We start from the raw sequence: 13,345 nt of genomic DNA, 5'->3' as shown, positions 1-13,345 counted from the left end.
TCCTTTGCTGGAGACTGGTTCTTATCTCCTTCTATAAAATGACTTTTATTTAAGTCGTGATTTCCAATAGTTTGGGGCTGATTCCTGAGATCCAATATATATTCAAAGTCTTCAGAACCACATACCCTTTCTTCAAAAGATCCAAAATTTCCTTTAAACTTCTTAAGATTATAGCCTGAAAAATCTAACGGTTGATCCTTTTGGCCACAACCTGACTCTTCAAATACTTGTGAAAAGGTTCCTAAATTTAGATACACTGGTCCCTCACTTCTTGGCAAAACTACAGATAAATCAAGAGGGTCATCAATTGGTTCCTCTTCAACACACCAGAATAATTCATCTTCCTTAAAACCATAGGCAGAAATAATGCTGTCATCCAACATAATACTTGATAGATCATTTGTCTGTAAACCACAATTCAAATACTCTTGATAAGAACAATCAGGTATAAATAAATATGCATACTGCCCAGTAGAATCAGTGAGGAGATAATACATATACTGACCATCATGGAACATAAAATATCCATAATCTCCATCTTCTGATGGCCACCACACTCCACTTTCAAGACATGACAACCATTCTTGGTATTCATAACCAACACTTGAAAAAACAAAGTTTTCATCCATTCTTAATAATTCTTGATCAACTATGGAACATGTAGTCTTCTCATAACCTGAAGAACAACTTAAGTCAATGGGTAATTCTTCTAGTGAATTCTTCGTCTCATTAATTGGAAAATAAGAATTTCCATATAATGAGTGAGCTGCCCACATATCACTTAATAAGTTATCTTCATTAAATGCTAACTGCTCCAATGATTCATATGGTAAGTCACGCCAAATGACACTGTTTGGATTTGTTTTCCACTCCAAGACATTTGCATTTTGATCCTTTTGGCAAAAATTTATTGCCGAATTTTCTGAGTCAGGCCACAAGAAAACATCACCTGATGGGAATGTATTTTGATTTAACATATAATAAACTGGCTGAAGTTTTCTGGAATTTTTGGAGAAATCTTTTATATCAGAGTCCCATTCATAACAGAAAGCATTATTCATCTCTTCAAAAGCCTGATAGTGGTTTGATATATTAAGAATGTTAGTATTTAATATAGATGTATTTAACTTGTTTGAATTTTCATGTATTTTCGCCTTAAGAACATGGTGTGGTGTCAGCCTCTCAGCCAGAGATTCCTCTAAGAGGCCCCGCTGAGTGCTTGGAGCACAGTGAAATACCCTGTTCTCAGAAGAGGGGCAATTGTTTTCCTTTTGCTGTTTCTTCCATGTGGGAGGGCAATGATGACTATCAACCCAAGCATCACATAATGGTATATTTTCTTTAGGTAAAGATACAAAGCTTTTTATAAAGCCAGATGTTTCTTCTTTTTCAACATGGTTCTTCTGGTTTCCAGAAGTCACACATGAAGTAACAGGGATCTCATCCAAAGATAAATGTTTATTTCCATTCAAACTTTTTATGTTGCCTAAAGACATGGACCTTGCTTCATCTGGTTTATGAACAGTCACACTGTTATTGGATATCAGGTTAAATATTCCAGAGAGTAAGCCTGGGGTATTATTCTTATGATGAGAATCATCACTCTTCAAATTTAATTCTTGTTGACTAGACAAATTTTCAAGAGAAGAAAACCTGTTAAACAGACCAGAAAGGAGGCCTCCTTGGGTTCTTGTCTTGGAAGCTTTATCTACAAGTCTATCTTCATTAATTTCATTAACCAAGGTGGATTCTGAAATGGTAGTAGATGCTAATGAACAGTCTGATACTGTTAAAGATGTCATTTGTGTAAGAGTTTTACTTTCTTCTGAAGAATCTGAAGGAATATATTCTTTGGACACAATTCCAAGGAAGGCTGAGGTATCTCTGTGACAGTTATCTACTGCTGCGTGGTCACTTGAATTTAATTTCTCTATGTTCCCAAATTCCCCAAGATCATTACTAATAATTGGAACTGAATTAGTCTTTATTTTATTAAGTGTGTCATCTTCAGGAAAATTTATCTGGTCGTTTTTATTAAATGTTTCTGTATCATCAAATTTCCCTAAATTATTATGAATATTTGGAACTGAACTAGATTTTATTAAACCAAGTTTGGCATTTTCATGGCAGTTTCTTTGGATCTCTTCATCAATGGTTACTGCTGAATCAGGAAATCTCTGGTCAGTGACAGTGTTATGGCTGTCAGTGAAAGGAAATTTAAATGAAGGAAAAATGCTTCCTTTCTCTCCTAAATCCTGCTTTTCAGAATGACTAAGAACTCTGAAAAATGGAATATGTAGTTTTCCACTAAAGGAAAAGGAATGTCCATCTTTCTTAGGGTCCCTCTCCCACCCATCCTCCTCCGACTGGTGAATTTTCATAGATTCTGACAAAGTTTCCTTTGAACAGGTCTCAGGTGAATTGAGCAAAAACTGGCTAAATGATTTTCTGAGTGGCTCAAGAAAATCATCATCACTAGTAACTTTGTCCCCCTCTAACGGCTTTGAAGAAGACTCTTTATTTGCAGTTGTACTTCCAGTTATACAAGGTTGTCCTCGAGTGTCTTTAGCACATATTTTTGGTTGATCTGGTAATAGAGACAGATCTATACAGGGTTTTATTTCCAAGAGACTCTCAATATCAACATTTTTATTTGCAGAACCGCCTAAGTTTGAAGGTTCATTGGCCGCTGGGGAAGACAACAACAAATCCTCACTTGTGGGCATTTGGGTTGAGCTTGTATTTTCTCCATCATTCCTACCGAGAGTGGTAATACTACTGTTATTGCCAAGAGTGTCTTCCCTTTGATTTGACTCTGATCCACACTCAAAAAAGTTTTCCTTTCTTATTGGCTTGTTCTGGCCATCATCTTTTTTGGTTTCATCCTTTTCTGAAAAGATCTTTAATGGATTTAGCATGCTAAAAACAGACTTTATAACTGAACTCTGACTCTGTGGAGTGGAGTCCCTTCCAACAGTCTCTGTTACATCCTGAAAGCTTATATTTCCAGTTTTACTACCTGTGTGCTCATTTTCAGAGGTTTTGTCATTTCTGCCAAAATCCTTATTATCAACTGCTTGAGAGGATAATGGAGATTGCATGGAAAGATCCTTCCCCAATACTGACTCGGCTCTGGGTTTAGATCCTGAATTAACTGTCTCTATTTGATTAAGAGTTTCTGTTTTCTCTGGAACTAAAGAAACCAGCTTTTCCACAGAGGTTGTTAGATGCTTTGTGCCCGAACCCACTTTTTCTGTGAGTGAACTGAACAAAAAACCAACAGCACATTTCACTCCATTCAGCTCAGGGAAAGAGATGGCCTTATCCTTGTCATTCTTGACAATGTTTGAAGGTGGCATTTGATCCCCAGGCATTTTCTGTTCCTCATTATCAACAGTACTGTTGTGTTTAAGTGACTTTTTAGTTTTTGAGAGGGAACCAAATCTATTAATCTCTTCTTCCTTCTCTGCTAAATATTCTGATACTGTTTGTACCAAACACTGAAGCTCATCCATTGTATCAACACAGTCCTTCTTGGGTTCCTCAAGAGAGGAAGGGGTCATCTCTTCCATGGGGCACCCAGACAGATCTCCAAGTGTTTTTGCATCACAATTCACCTTTGGTAATGAGAATACTGGACATGTTACATGATATTCTTCAGGTAAGCCTCCAATATGATGGACATTGGATGGAGGACTTGTTGGTGACAGTAAACCTTCCTGTATATCAGTAAGAGGAGAACTCAGAAGTTCATCAGAAGTACTGCTAGTAGAATCTTCAAGAATATCTAATGGAGTGAAATTAGTGACATGCTGGTTTAAGCCAGATGACTTTTCACAGTTCTTAAAACAATCAGAAAGATCATAATCATGATTTTGCAACTTAGTGGTCCACGTCCCACTCTTAACCAGAAAAGCATTTTTATAAGGGCACAAAATTGGATAATTTTGTTTCTTTTTTTCAATGTGGCAAATGTTACACTTTTCAGTGTTAGGATATGTACTTTCCAAGTCAGTCTTAGTTCCTGATCTATCACCATACTGTCTTTTTTCACGGTCTCCAAAATCATGGTATAACGGCTTGTTTTTCCTTCTATCTATTGTATCATATTTCTGAGGATATCTGGAGAACACAGATGTTTCAAACTTATGGTCAAAATTAAAGGCAGCAGAATATTCAGTTTCTTGACCCTGAGATGGTATCTTTTTCCAATTCTTGTACTTCAGTTGTTCTTGTTGGTTGCAATATTTATCAGTTTTTGAAAGAGCTCTAATTTCTTTTACTTCTGCTTCCTTTATGTTACTGCTTTCTAGAAACTCTTGTGTTATTTTCCCCTCTCTCTCCTCATATATACTTTCTTGCTCTTCATAGTCAACACCAGAGAAAGCTGAAATAATCCTAATTTTGTCATTTTTGGCCTGCAAACCTTGTCTGATGTAAAAGAATAAAATCAGAGGAATAGTAAGGCAAAGAAAAGAGAAGAAACAGGGAAAAGGAAGAAACAAATTATAAAATTTAGTGCATGTTCAACGAGAAAACTAAAATAAAATTGTCAATATGATAAAAACCATTCAGACTGAAAAAATATGATAAAGAAATCTCTATGTTCTTAAATCAATATTAAAGCAATTTAATCAAAGAGTTTTTCCACATCAGAAAAAGAACAGCTATAGTAATAACCATAGCTACTTGCTACCATGAGCTTTTTAGGATGCTTTTGTTTTTCAAGAAAGGTAGAAACAAGCAAAATGAACATGTTTCCTCAATATTTAGAAAGTATTTGCAATGCCCAGGTTTAGAACTGTTAAGTATTCAACATATCAAGGGATTTCAAGAAACCCAAATTTGTTGATTAATTCGGGTCTGAAAAGTCAAGCTGTTAACTTGCTGAAAGTTATTATTTGAGGCAGTATAGCCAAGAGTATGGCCATATTTCTTTAAAAAAAAAAGAAAAAATAGGTGTACCTGGGTGGCTTAGTTGGTTAAGTATCCGACTCTTGATTTTGGCTCAGGTCATGATCTCAGAGTGGTGAGATCGAGCCCCAAGTCGGGCTCTGTGCTCAGCATGGAGTCTGCTTGAAATTCTCTCCCTTTCTCTGCTCCTCCTCCTGCTCCTGCTCCCATGAGCACACTCACACCCTCTCTCTCTCAAATAAATAAATATATACATAATAAAAATAATCTTTGACTGTCAGAAGTCAAACCTTGTTATAGCCCAATGGAACAATTATTTAAAGCATTATAATTTGTGAAATCTAAAAGCTATATATGCATTGAGGATCACAGTGAAAGGAGTATCTTGCCCTATACTGATTTTTTTTTTAAAGATTTTATTTATTTATTTGAGAGAGAGAGACACAGCGAGAGAGGGAACACAAGCAGGGGGAGTGGGAGAGGGAGAAGCAGGCTTCCCACTGAGCAGGGAGGCTCGATCCCAGGACCCTGGGATCATGACCTGAGCCGAAGGCAGACGCTTAACGACTGAGCCACCCAGGCGCCCCTTCCTATACTGATTTTAACACTAGAAGCTACATTCCAACTTAAGTCAATGAATACATAAGATACCTGACCTTTCTTTCAGTTAGATTAGAAACTGCCTGCTTCCTGTGTACTCATGTAGGGGTACACAGAGGACCTGCAGACTAGGAGCTTATCATCTCAGTATGTTCCTGTGTAGATTTAACTTCCAATTGCATTTATTTAGGAAACAGAAGCAAGATCACAGTGGTCATTTAGTCACTAAAAATCTTCAAGAGAGACTTGAAGAGATATTAATAATAAACTTCAAGAGATATTCTTTTGACCCCTCTCAACACTAGACACAGTTTAGCAACAAACCTCAAATTATGTATTTTTACATAATTTATGTAAGTTTCCAGTTATTCTGGATTCATTAGGCAAAAGCCCATTTGGTTGAGCAAAGAAATCCAATCTACTTTTTTTACATCCAGTTTCATTATTGTCCAGTATCCTCAAAAACTCAAACTAAACTAACTCCAGCCTAGAAGTCTTTATACTTCAACTTAAATGAATAGATAGCCATTGCTGTAGTGAATGAAGATATTTATATTTACACTTCTAATTTACTGGCAGATACTAAGAACATGTTTGTTCCCTTAGGATTTTAAATGTTCTTCCTAAAAAACTGTGTAACTTCAAGACTTAGACCCTCTCCAAGAACTTGATATCTACAGTAAGAGAGAAGTTTAAAATTCAATGCTAGTGATAAAATGTCTTCAAAACTTTCTGAAGGATAAATCATTTCAAAACTTAAGTTAAAAATGTCTATGATAAAAGGTTACTTAAAAATCATGTAATTTTTAGGGTGCCTGCGTGAGTCTTTAGGTTAAGCGTCTGCCTTCGGCTCAGGTAAAGATCCGAGGATCTTGGGATCGAGCCCCGCTTCAGGCTCCTTGCTGAGTGGGGAGTCTGCTTCTTCCTCTCCATCTGCCCCTCCCCACCTCGTGCTCTCTCTTGCTCACACACTCTTTCAAATAAATAAATAAATAATTGTAATTCTTTTCTCTGCTGGAGATGAAAAAAATATTCACTCTTTAACCTCATTTCATATACTGATACAGTAAAATCAAATTTATATGGGATCAATTAAAAAATCTTTAGCAAAAAATTTACACTTTAAAGTGTATCACTAATGCTCCTCTAAGTATTATTATAGCAGTAGCCCAGGAAATAACTAAAATAATCATAGGGTAATAACTGGTTAAAATGCAGTGTTCTAGAAGAGTATGTAGTCATTTAGGTTGATATGCCACTATTACTGTTGGCCTACACATCTAATGCTTACAAATACAGACGAAAAGAGGGCCAAAAGTATTGGATTTTTTGCCTTTTTTTTCCCCTTAAAGTAGGACAATATAAACAACTAAAATCAAATAATTAAAAAATAAAATTTTCATCTAATAAACCAGCAAGGAGCAGAGACCAACTACAGTAGGATTCCTGGCATATTTCTTTTTTAGAATCAGATTATAAACAGTAAAAATTCTATGTGATGGTTGATATATAAAAAAATTCATTGAAAATACTTCCAGAGATGATAGTAAACTGAGATAGGATGTTGTCTCTCAGACAGGCAACCAACTGAGAATCAGGATAAATATTCACCAGTTTGGTAAAATGAGCAAAAAGAAATGATATGTTATTATGGTATGGTGAATTTTAGCAATCAAAAGTATGAGCTAAACTGGAATGGTTTTTAAAATATTAACTTCCAACCAATAATTGATTCAAACAAGGATCATCAATGGATGCTAAAATCAATGGGTAAAATGTTGGGGAAACAGAATAATGACACAATCTAAGAGAGAATGAAATAAAAAGTAAATGTGCCAGAATGTTAACACAATGAATCTAGGCAACATGAATATGGGTGTTAATATAACATTTTTCTGAATTTTGTTTGAATTACTTTTTAAAGTGGGGGAAAAAGGGGGAGCATATATGTAAATATTTGTTTTTATACTCATAAATTATATGATAGTAGTCTATGGAAGGGCACATAAGAAAGAAACAAGGGTGGTGTGAGAACTAAAAGATAGGAAGGGGACAGAGTAGAGGAGGAGAGGACAGGTGTGGGTGGGAGATTCTTCACTGTATGCTGTATTGTACCTTAACATTTTTTAACCATGTCAATGTTTTATATATTTAAAATTTTTCTAAAGTTCCAGCATAAGTACTGAATCTGCTATGAAGAGATCATCTGAAGTTCCCAGAAATATTTAGGTAGGAAGGATTATCCAAACATTTAACATCTGTGATTTTCTTTTTTTAATCGTGGTGAAGAGTGTATCAGAATCACTGGGCTGGGCAGAGGCATGAGCTGGTTTTTTTCAGTCATCCACCCCAAGTTAGCGTGCTCTCACCAGTTGAGAATCACTGATCATAAAGAGAAATACTAATGACAGAAATGCCTAAATGTGAATGTACAGAAGAGAAAAAAGAAGACTGAGAATCTATACAAAATGGCTGTATTTTGGTCTATCATACTGTTAGACTTCCACTACCACCTCAGGTTAAAGCATCCAAATACTGTCAGTTGCATCTTGGAAACTACATATCAGGAAGAGAAAGTGCCTGGTTTCCAAAACCCACCTGAGAGCCCGCCGCTCTGGATAATCAAGATCGTAACTCTGCATAGAGTCATTGCAGGAATCCCGGGAATTGCCCTGAAGTAGCAGCTGCTGTGGCAATCCCACCGGCACAGGGAACTGGTGCACAGAAGCATTGGGCTGGGAAGTCGTATGGTAAGGAGGTGGGATGCTGTTGCTGGTCTCACTGCGATAGTCACTATCTCGGTCATCAACGGCACTATCAGGATCTTCAAAAGCTGTGGAATAAACACAGTCAATCAAAGCATCCCAGCTTTATTTATTTAGAATTTTTTTCTGCTTCTAACTTAGGTAACCACAAGCCTAGACCTTGAGAACAAGAGCAAGCTGAGCTGCAAGTGAGCCAAGTGACCTCAAACCCATGTGCAAAACTGTTTCAGTTAATACTCATAAGTTTCTTTCCTTATTAAATGAGACAAGATCCTTGCTTTCATTTTAGTGTTGACTCTTAGAGGAATTCCAAACTGTATTTTCCCAATGCAGAATTCTCTGGAATTCTGATTCTCCAGCTATCACAACTCTAGTGAAAATCTGTTTTTAAACGTCATAGATTCTATTCCTCTATTGTTATCAAAATGGGTAGAAGAGAAATTTTCATTTAGAGTTGGCTTGCTGTTGTTAGACTTTAAAAATACATGGCTGAACCCAATAAGCAGGTCCAACATCAGAAGGTGTTCAAATATCAGGAGGCGCAAAGCCAAGGCTCTGAAGAACCAAAAGTTCTAGATACAACTAAGAACAGTAGCAGTCTTTTTTTTAAAGTATTATGCCAAATTTTATTTTTGTTTTTTTTTTAAGTAAGCTCTATACCCATTGTGGGGCTGGAACTCATGACCCCAAGATCAAGAGTCACATGCTCCACTGACTGAGCCAGCCAGGCCCCTGAGAACTGTAGCAATCTTACTGTCTTGCTGCAGCAACCGGTTTTTCTAACAATTCCTATCAAGTACCTCTACCCTGGGGCTCAGAATTTCCATCCAAAGTCTGGGCTGAAGGGGAAGAGGAAAACATAAGCACTACCAATGGGATCTTGCTGACAATGCAGCCAAGTTTATCTAACAACAGTGACTATAATACCATAGAATTATTTCTGCTTTTCAGGCCAGCACCTGACTGACTAGTTTTATTCTTGGTGTTAACTAAAATGACCACAGTTACAAATCCTGCTCCAAACAAAAATAAAAATATTTAACACTGTAACTTGGAAAGGGAGCTCAACCTAATAGTGCTCTGTGGCTTATTTTATAGAGAAGCCATTTCTAACACCAACCCCGTATGTGTATAATTAACAAGGTCCCAGATGTCCTGTCTTGCCAATTTCCTATTTGGCTCAGTGAGGAAAAGGAACATTCATTATCCCAAAATGGAGATACTTTTAGCAGATGATGAACTCCTTATATTAGTAATTTTTTAAAAAATCTTGGTAGTTATGTGGTAGTGAGAGCCTTCTGAAGACCATGAGATTAGGCTTTCACAATCACTCAAGCAGGAGATAAGAACCTGCATCCATGCAGTAGAAATGGAAAAGAACTGATGAACTAGAAAAAGAAAAATCCAGACAAATGATAAAACGTGGGGACAAATGGAAGGTAAAAGGGACATGACACCTTGGCTTGTACATCAAACTACCTAGTAGATAATAATTCCACTAAAAGAGACAAGGGGGCACAAACATGTGGGTTTTACAAGCAACGAAGAATATTTGAACACCAGATTGCAGACAACACTGTGGGTATAGCTGGGAGTACGGGTAGAAGATCTCATGAGCTTTTCCCTTTTGAGTTTAAGTGTGAACATAAGACAAGGAGAGTGATCAGAACCTCAGGAGAAAAAAATCAGTATGAGAAAGAGGCTAGGGGCACCTGGGTGGCTCAGTTGGTTAAGAGTCTGCCTTGGGCTCAGGTCATGATCCCAGGGTCCTGGGATCAAGCCCCACATTGGGCTCCCTGCTCAGCAGGGAGTCTGCTTCTTCCTTTGTCCCTCCCCCTGCTCATGCTCTCTCTCTCTGAAATAAATAAAATCTTAAAAAAAAAAAGATATATAAAGAGTATTAAAAGGAAGGAAGGAATAGGCTAACCTTCAAGTGGTCTGGAAGGGTACTAGTCAAACAATAGGGGATGCAAAGAATTCTGCTCAGAAAGAACTCTGATCACGTATTAGGAAAAAAAAAAAAAAGACTTCAGAGGCACTGGTTTCAGATCTTGATGCATTTGTTGTTCTGAACACTAGAAAGGACCAAGGGACAAAAACCAGTATGTCTTTCAGAATTAATTCTTTCTGAACCCACAAAAGGAGTCAGTGTGAAGAAGTCAGATGGATTTTTCATGCATACAGATGAGAGGGCAGAGGCAACAAAGGAGACAAAGCCAAAAGTCTACTTAAACTCCAGCAGAAGTATCAACACATACCCCAGAGAACCAAAGAGGGAACAGCGATAGACAATCCCACTGATTATGGGGCCAGGACAGAGTAGCTCAGCCAGAGTTAGGAGCCCACGATCCAGAGCCAGAAACTATGTTGGACAGACCCTTAGTTTTTCACTGCATCTGACCTATTACTCCTGAATAATGCTCTGCTTTTTTATTTTGCTAGGCTAAGGAGAAGAATACTCCAAAACTTTCCTAAAAGCTGACAACATTTCTATACTAAAGAAATAAAGGGCAAATATTAAGAAACAGAGTTTTTATGGAAAGAAGAGGCTAGGAATAGAAGAGAATATGAAAAGTAGGAGGAGATAGGAAAAAAGAAATACAAAGAAGTGAGGTGAGACAAAGAAGAGAAACAGAAAAAAGGCAGATGAGGGCAAAGACCAGATTTTCTCCCCTGATACTATCCCTGATCTCCCTAGAAAGAAAACTTCCTGGGCGCCTGGGTGGCTCAGTTGGTTAAGCGACTGCCTTCGGCTCAGGTCATGATCCTGGAGTCCCTGGATCGAGTCCCGCATCGGGCTCCCTGCTCGGCAGGGAGTCTGCTTCTCTCTCTGACCCTCCCGACCCTCCCCGCTCTCATGTGCTCTCAGTCTCTCTCTCTCAAATAAATAAATAAAAATCTAAAAAAAAAAAAAAAAAGAAAACTTCCTGGCACCACCAAGGCTGATTAGAAACTAACAAGGGAAATTAAGAAAAAGGCTTGAACGAAAGAACTGTGCTTTCAGTGTGGCAGCAACAATCCCTTACTGGCTCTACTCTACTTCACAACATGACCGCAGCTAAAACAGAAAACTCCTGGCTTCACTGAGAAAAAGAACCTGAGCCTAAGGAGGACTTGTGAGCTAGGTTGAGGGCAAAAATTGAAAAGCCCTTGGAAAACTAAAAGGCTGGGAAAATTAACTCATTCAAGTATTTACTGAGTGCCTTTAAGTACAAGGCTAAACAACACAGAAGATTCAGAGTATACAATCAGTCTAATAGGAGAGAGAAAATATGGACACAAATACAAGGAAGTAACTATCATGAGAACAGTACAAACCAAATGTTATATGAGTTGAAGGTAAGGTCACTTCCTGTTGGGGTGAGCAGAGAAATCTTTATGGAGGAGACAACTTTGAAAGACTGGTAGGTTTTCAACAGGTGAAGTTCGGAGGGGGTGGGTAAATACCTTCTAGAATCTGGATAAAAACAATGGCATGAGTAAAAGCCCAACAGTGAGAAAGGCTTTATGTATTTTTGAAAAACACTTTGTAGCTCATTTGGTAGGTACATAAAAGGACATGGAAGGGAATGATAGAAAATAAACCTGGGGCGAGTAATCTAATTCAGGGCAAAAATGGGCCCCAGGTACAGAGAAGGCACTCAAACAATACTGAATGAAATACTGAACAATGAGGCTTTCCGGTATGTGGTGGTCCTGGATTGAATCCCTGTCTTTAAATCCAGAATACAGGTAGAACTTTATCAGCCTGAGTAAAAAGGAAAGAGAATTCAAACCATTTTTTTTATGGCTTAGTTACTTTTTTCTTGGAAAACCTTAAGTTATCTCAGCTCTCTTAGGCTGCCTTTGAGCAGTTCCCTAGTGGAAACACTAAGGACTCAAATCACAGAAAGTACATATTCATAAGAAATTCCAGTGACAGAACAAAATTTGGCCCCTCTTAGCACCTGCTGGATACCTAAGCACCGGGACTCAACCAATCCCCCTGTAAGATGGGTAACAGAGCCAGTAATGTGAGCCTAAGGCTGTGTATCTTGCTGGAAAGAACTGACTGCCCACTCTCAAAGCTCTAGAATGAAGATGGCCTCCAGCCTATCTGGGCTGCTTCAAGGAAAGTCAAACCATGTCCTCAGTGCCTTGTTTACAAAAATAAACTTCCAGAAGGAACTTCTTCTAGTCACTGTACTCCTTAGCCAAGAGACCAAGGGAGAGGGTTTCCTGCACTAGGTGCTGATGATATTACCTATCTCTGGGAAGGAAAAATCTAGAGATACTGACAAGATTGTAACTGGGACTTTGGTTTGAAATCTCTCTCTCTCTCTCTCTCTCACACACACACACACACACACACACACACACACACACAGAGTCTTCAAAAAAAAAAACAGCATGAAAGGATATAACATCCCACTGCAAGTAATGGTCTTTGAGATTTAAGTAGGGGAGGAGAAGGGAGTGGAATTATGTATACTTGTACACATGAATATCCAGCTTCATAGTTCAGACAGAATGTGTTAAAGGGTAAAATCAAGAGAATTATAAGGAATTCAATTTCTTACGTACTCTGCTGCTCTCCCCAGCCCAAATAGGTCCAGTGACCTAAGAAAACCGCAAATGGTAGCAAAAAAGAAGAGTGACAGAGACAACTTTAGGAATAATTCAAAGACCGTTTCCCCATCCCACCAATGATTATACACCTTACCTTGCTTGAACCTGCCCTACTTGTATTCCATTAATTTTACATAACATGTAGAGAGCCTTCTGCTTCTATCAAGCATGAGACATATCTACAAAATACCCTAGCTTTAATTCACCATATAGAGAATAACAAAAAACTACTTCTACACTCTTTTTCAAAAAAGTTTTATTTACTTAAGTAATCTCTACACTCAATGTGGGGCCCAAACTCATGACCCTGAGATCAAGAGTCGGACACTCCTCTGACTGAGCCAGCCAGGTGCCCCTGCTTTTATACTCTTAAAACTCCCTCTGGCCTAGGTCTCAGAACAGCATCATCTAGGGGCTAATATACCCTTCCTTACTCAAAATGACAAAAATTCGACCTG

General features: G+C 38.0%; 1 protein-coding gene across 1 annotated transcript in view; it reads right to left on the bottom strand.

The window, feature by feature from the left end:
• Window positions 1-13,345, bottom strand: part of UNC13B (unc-13 homolog B) — a 213,072-nt gene that overhangs the window by 95,303 nt on the left and 104,424 nt on the right. Inside the window, exon 8 of the mRNA XM_044920653.1 lies at window positions 8,113-8,347. Coding sequence (XP_044776588.1) covers window positions 8,113-8,347 — 235 coding nt within the window. The remainder of the gene's footprint in view (window positions 1-8,112; window positions 8,348-13,345) is intronic.

The sequence above is a fragment of the Neomonachus schauinslandi genome, chromosome 13 (genome assembly GCF_002201575.2).
Source record: "Neomonachus schauinslandi chromosome 13, ASM220157v2, whole genome shotgun sequence".
Lineage (NCBI taxonomy): Eukaryota > Metazoa > Chordata > Mammalia > Carnivora > Phocidae > Neomonachus > Neomonachus schauinslandi.
Note: the sequence above shows the minus strand (reverse complement) of the source record. Positions and strands in the feature narration are given on the sequence as shown.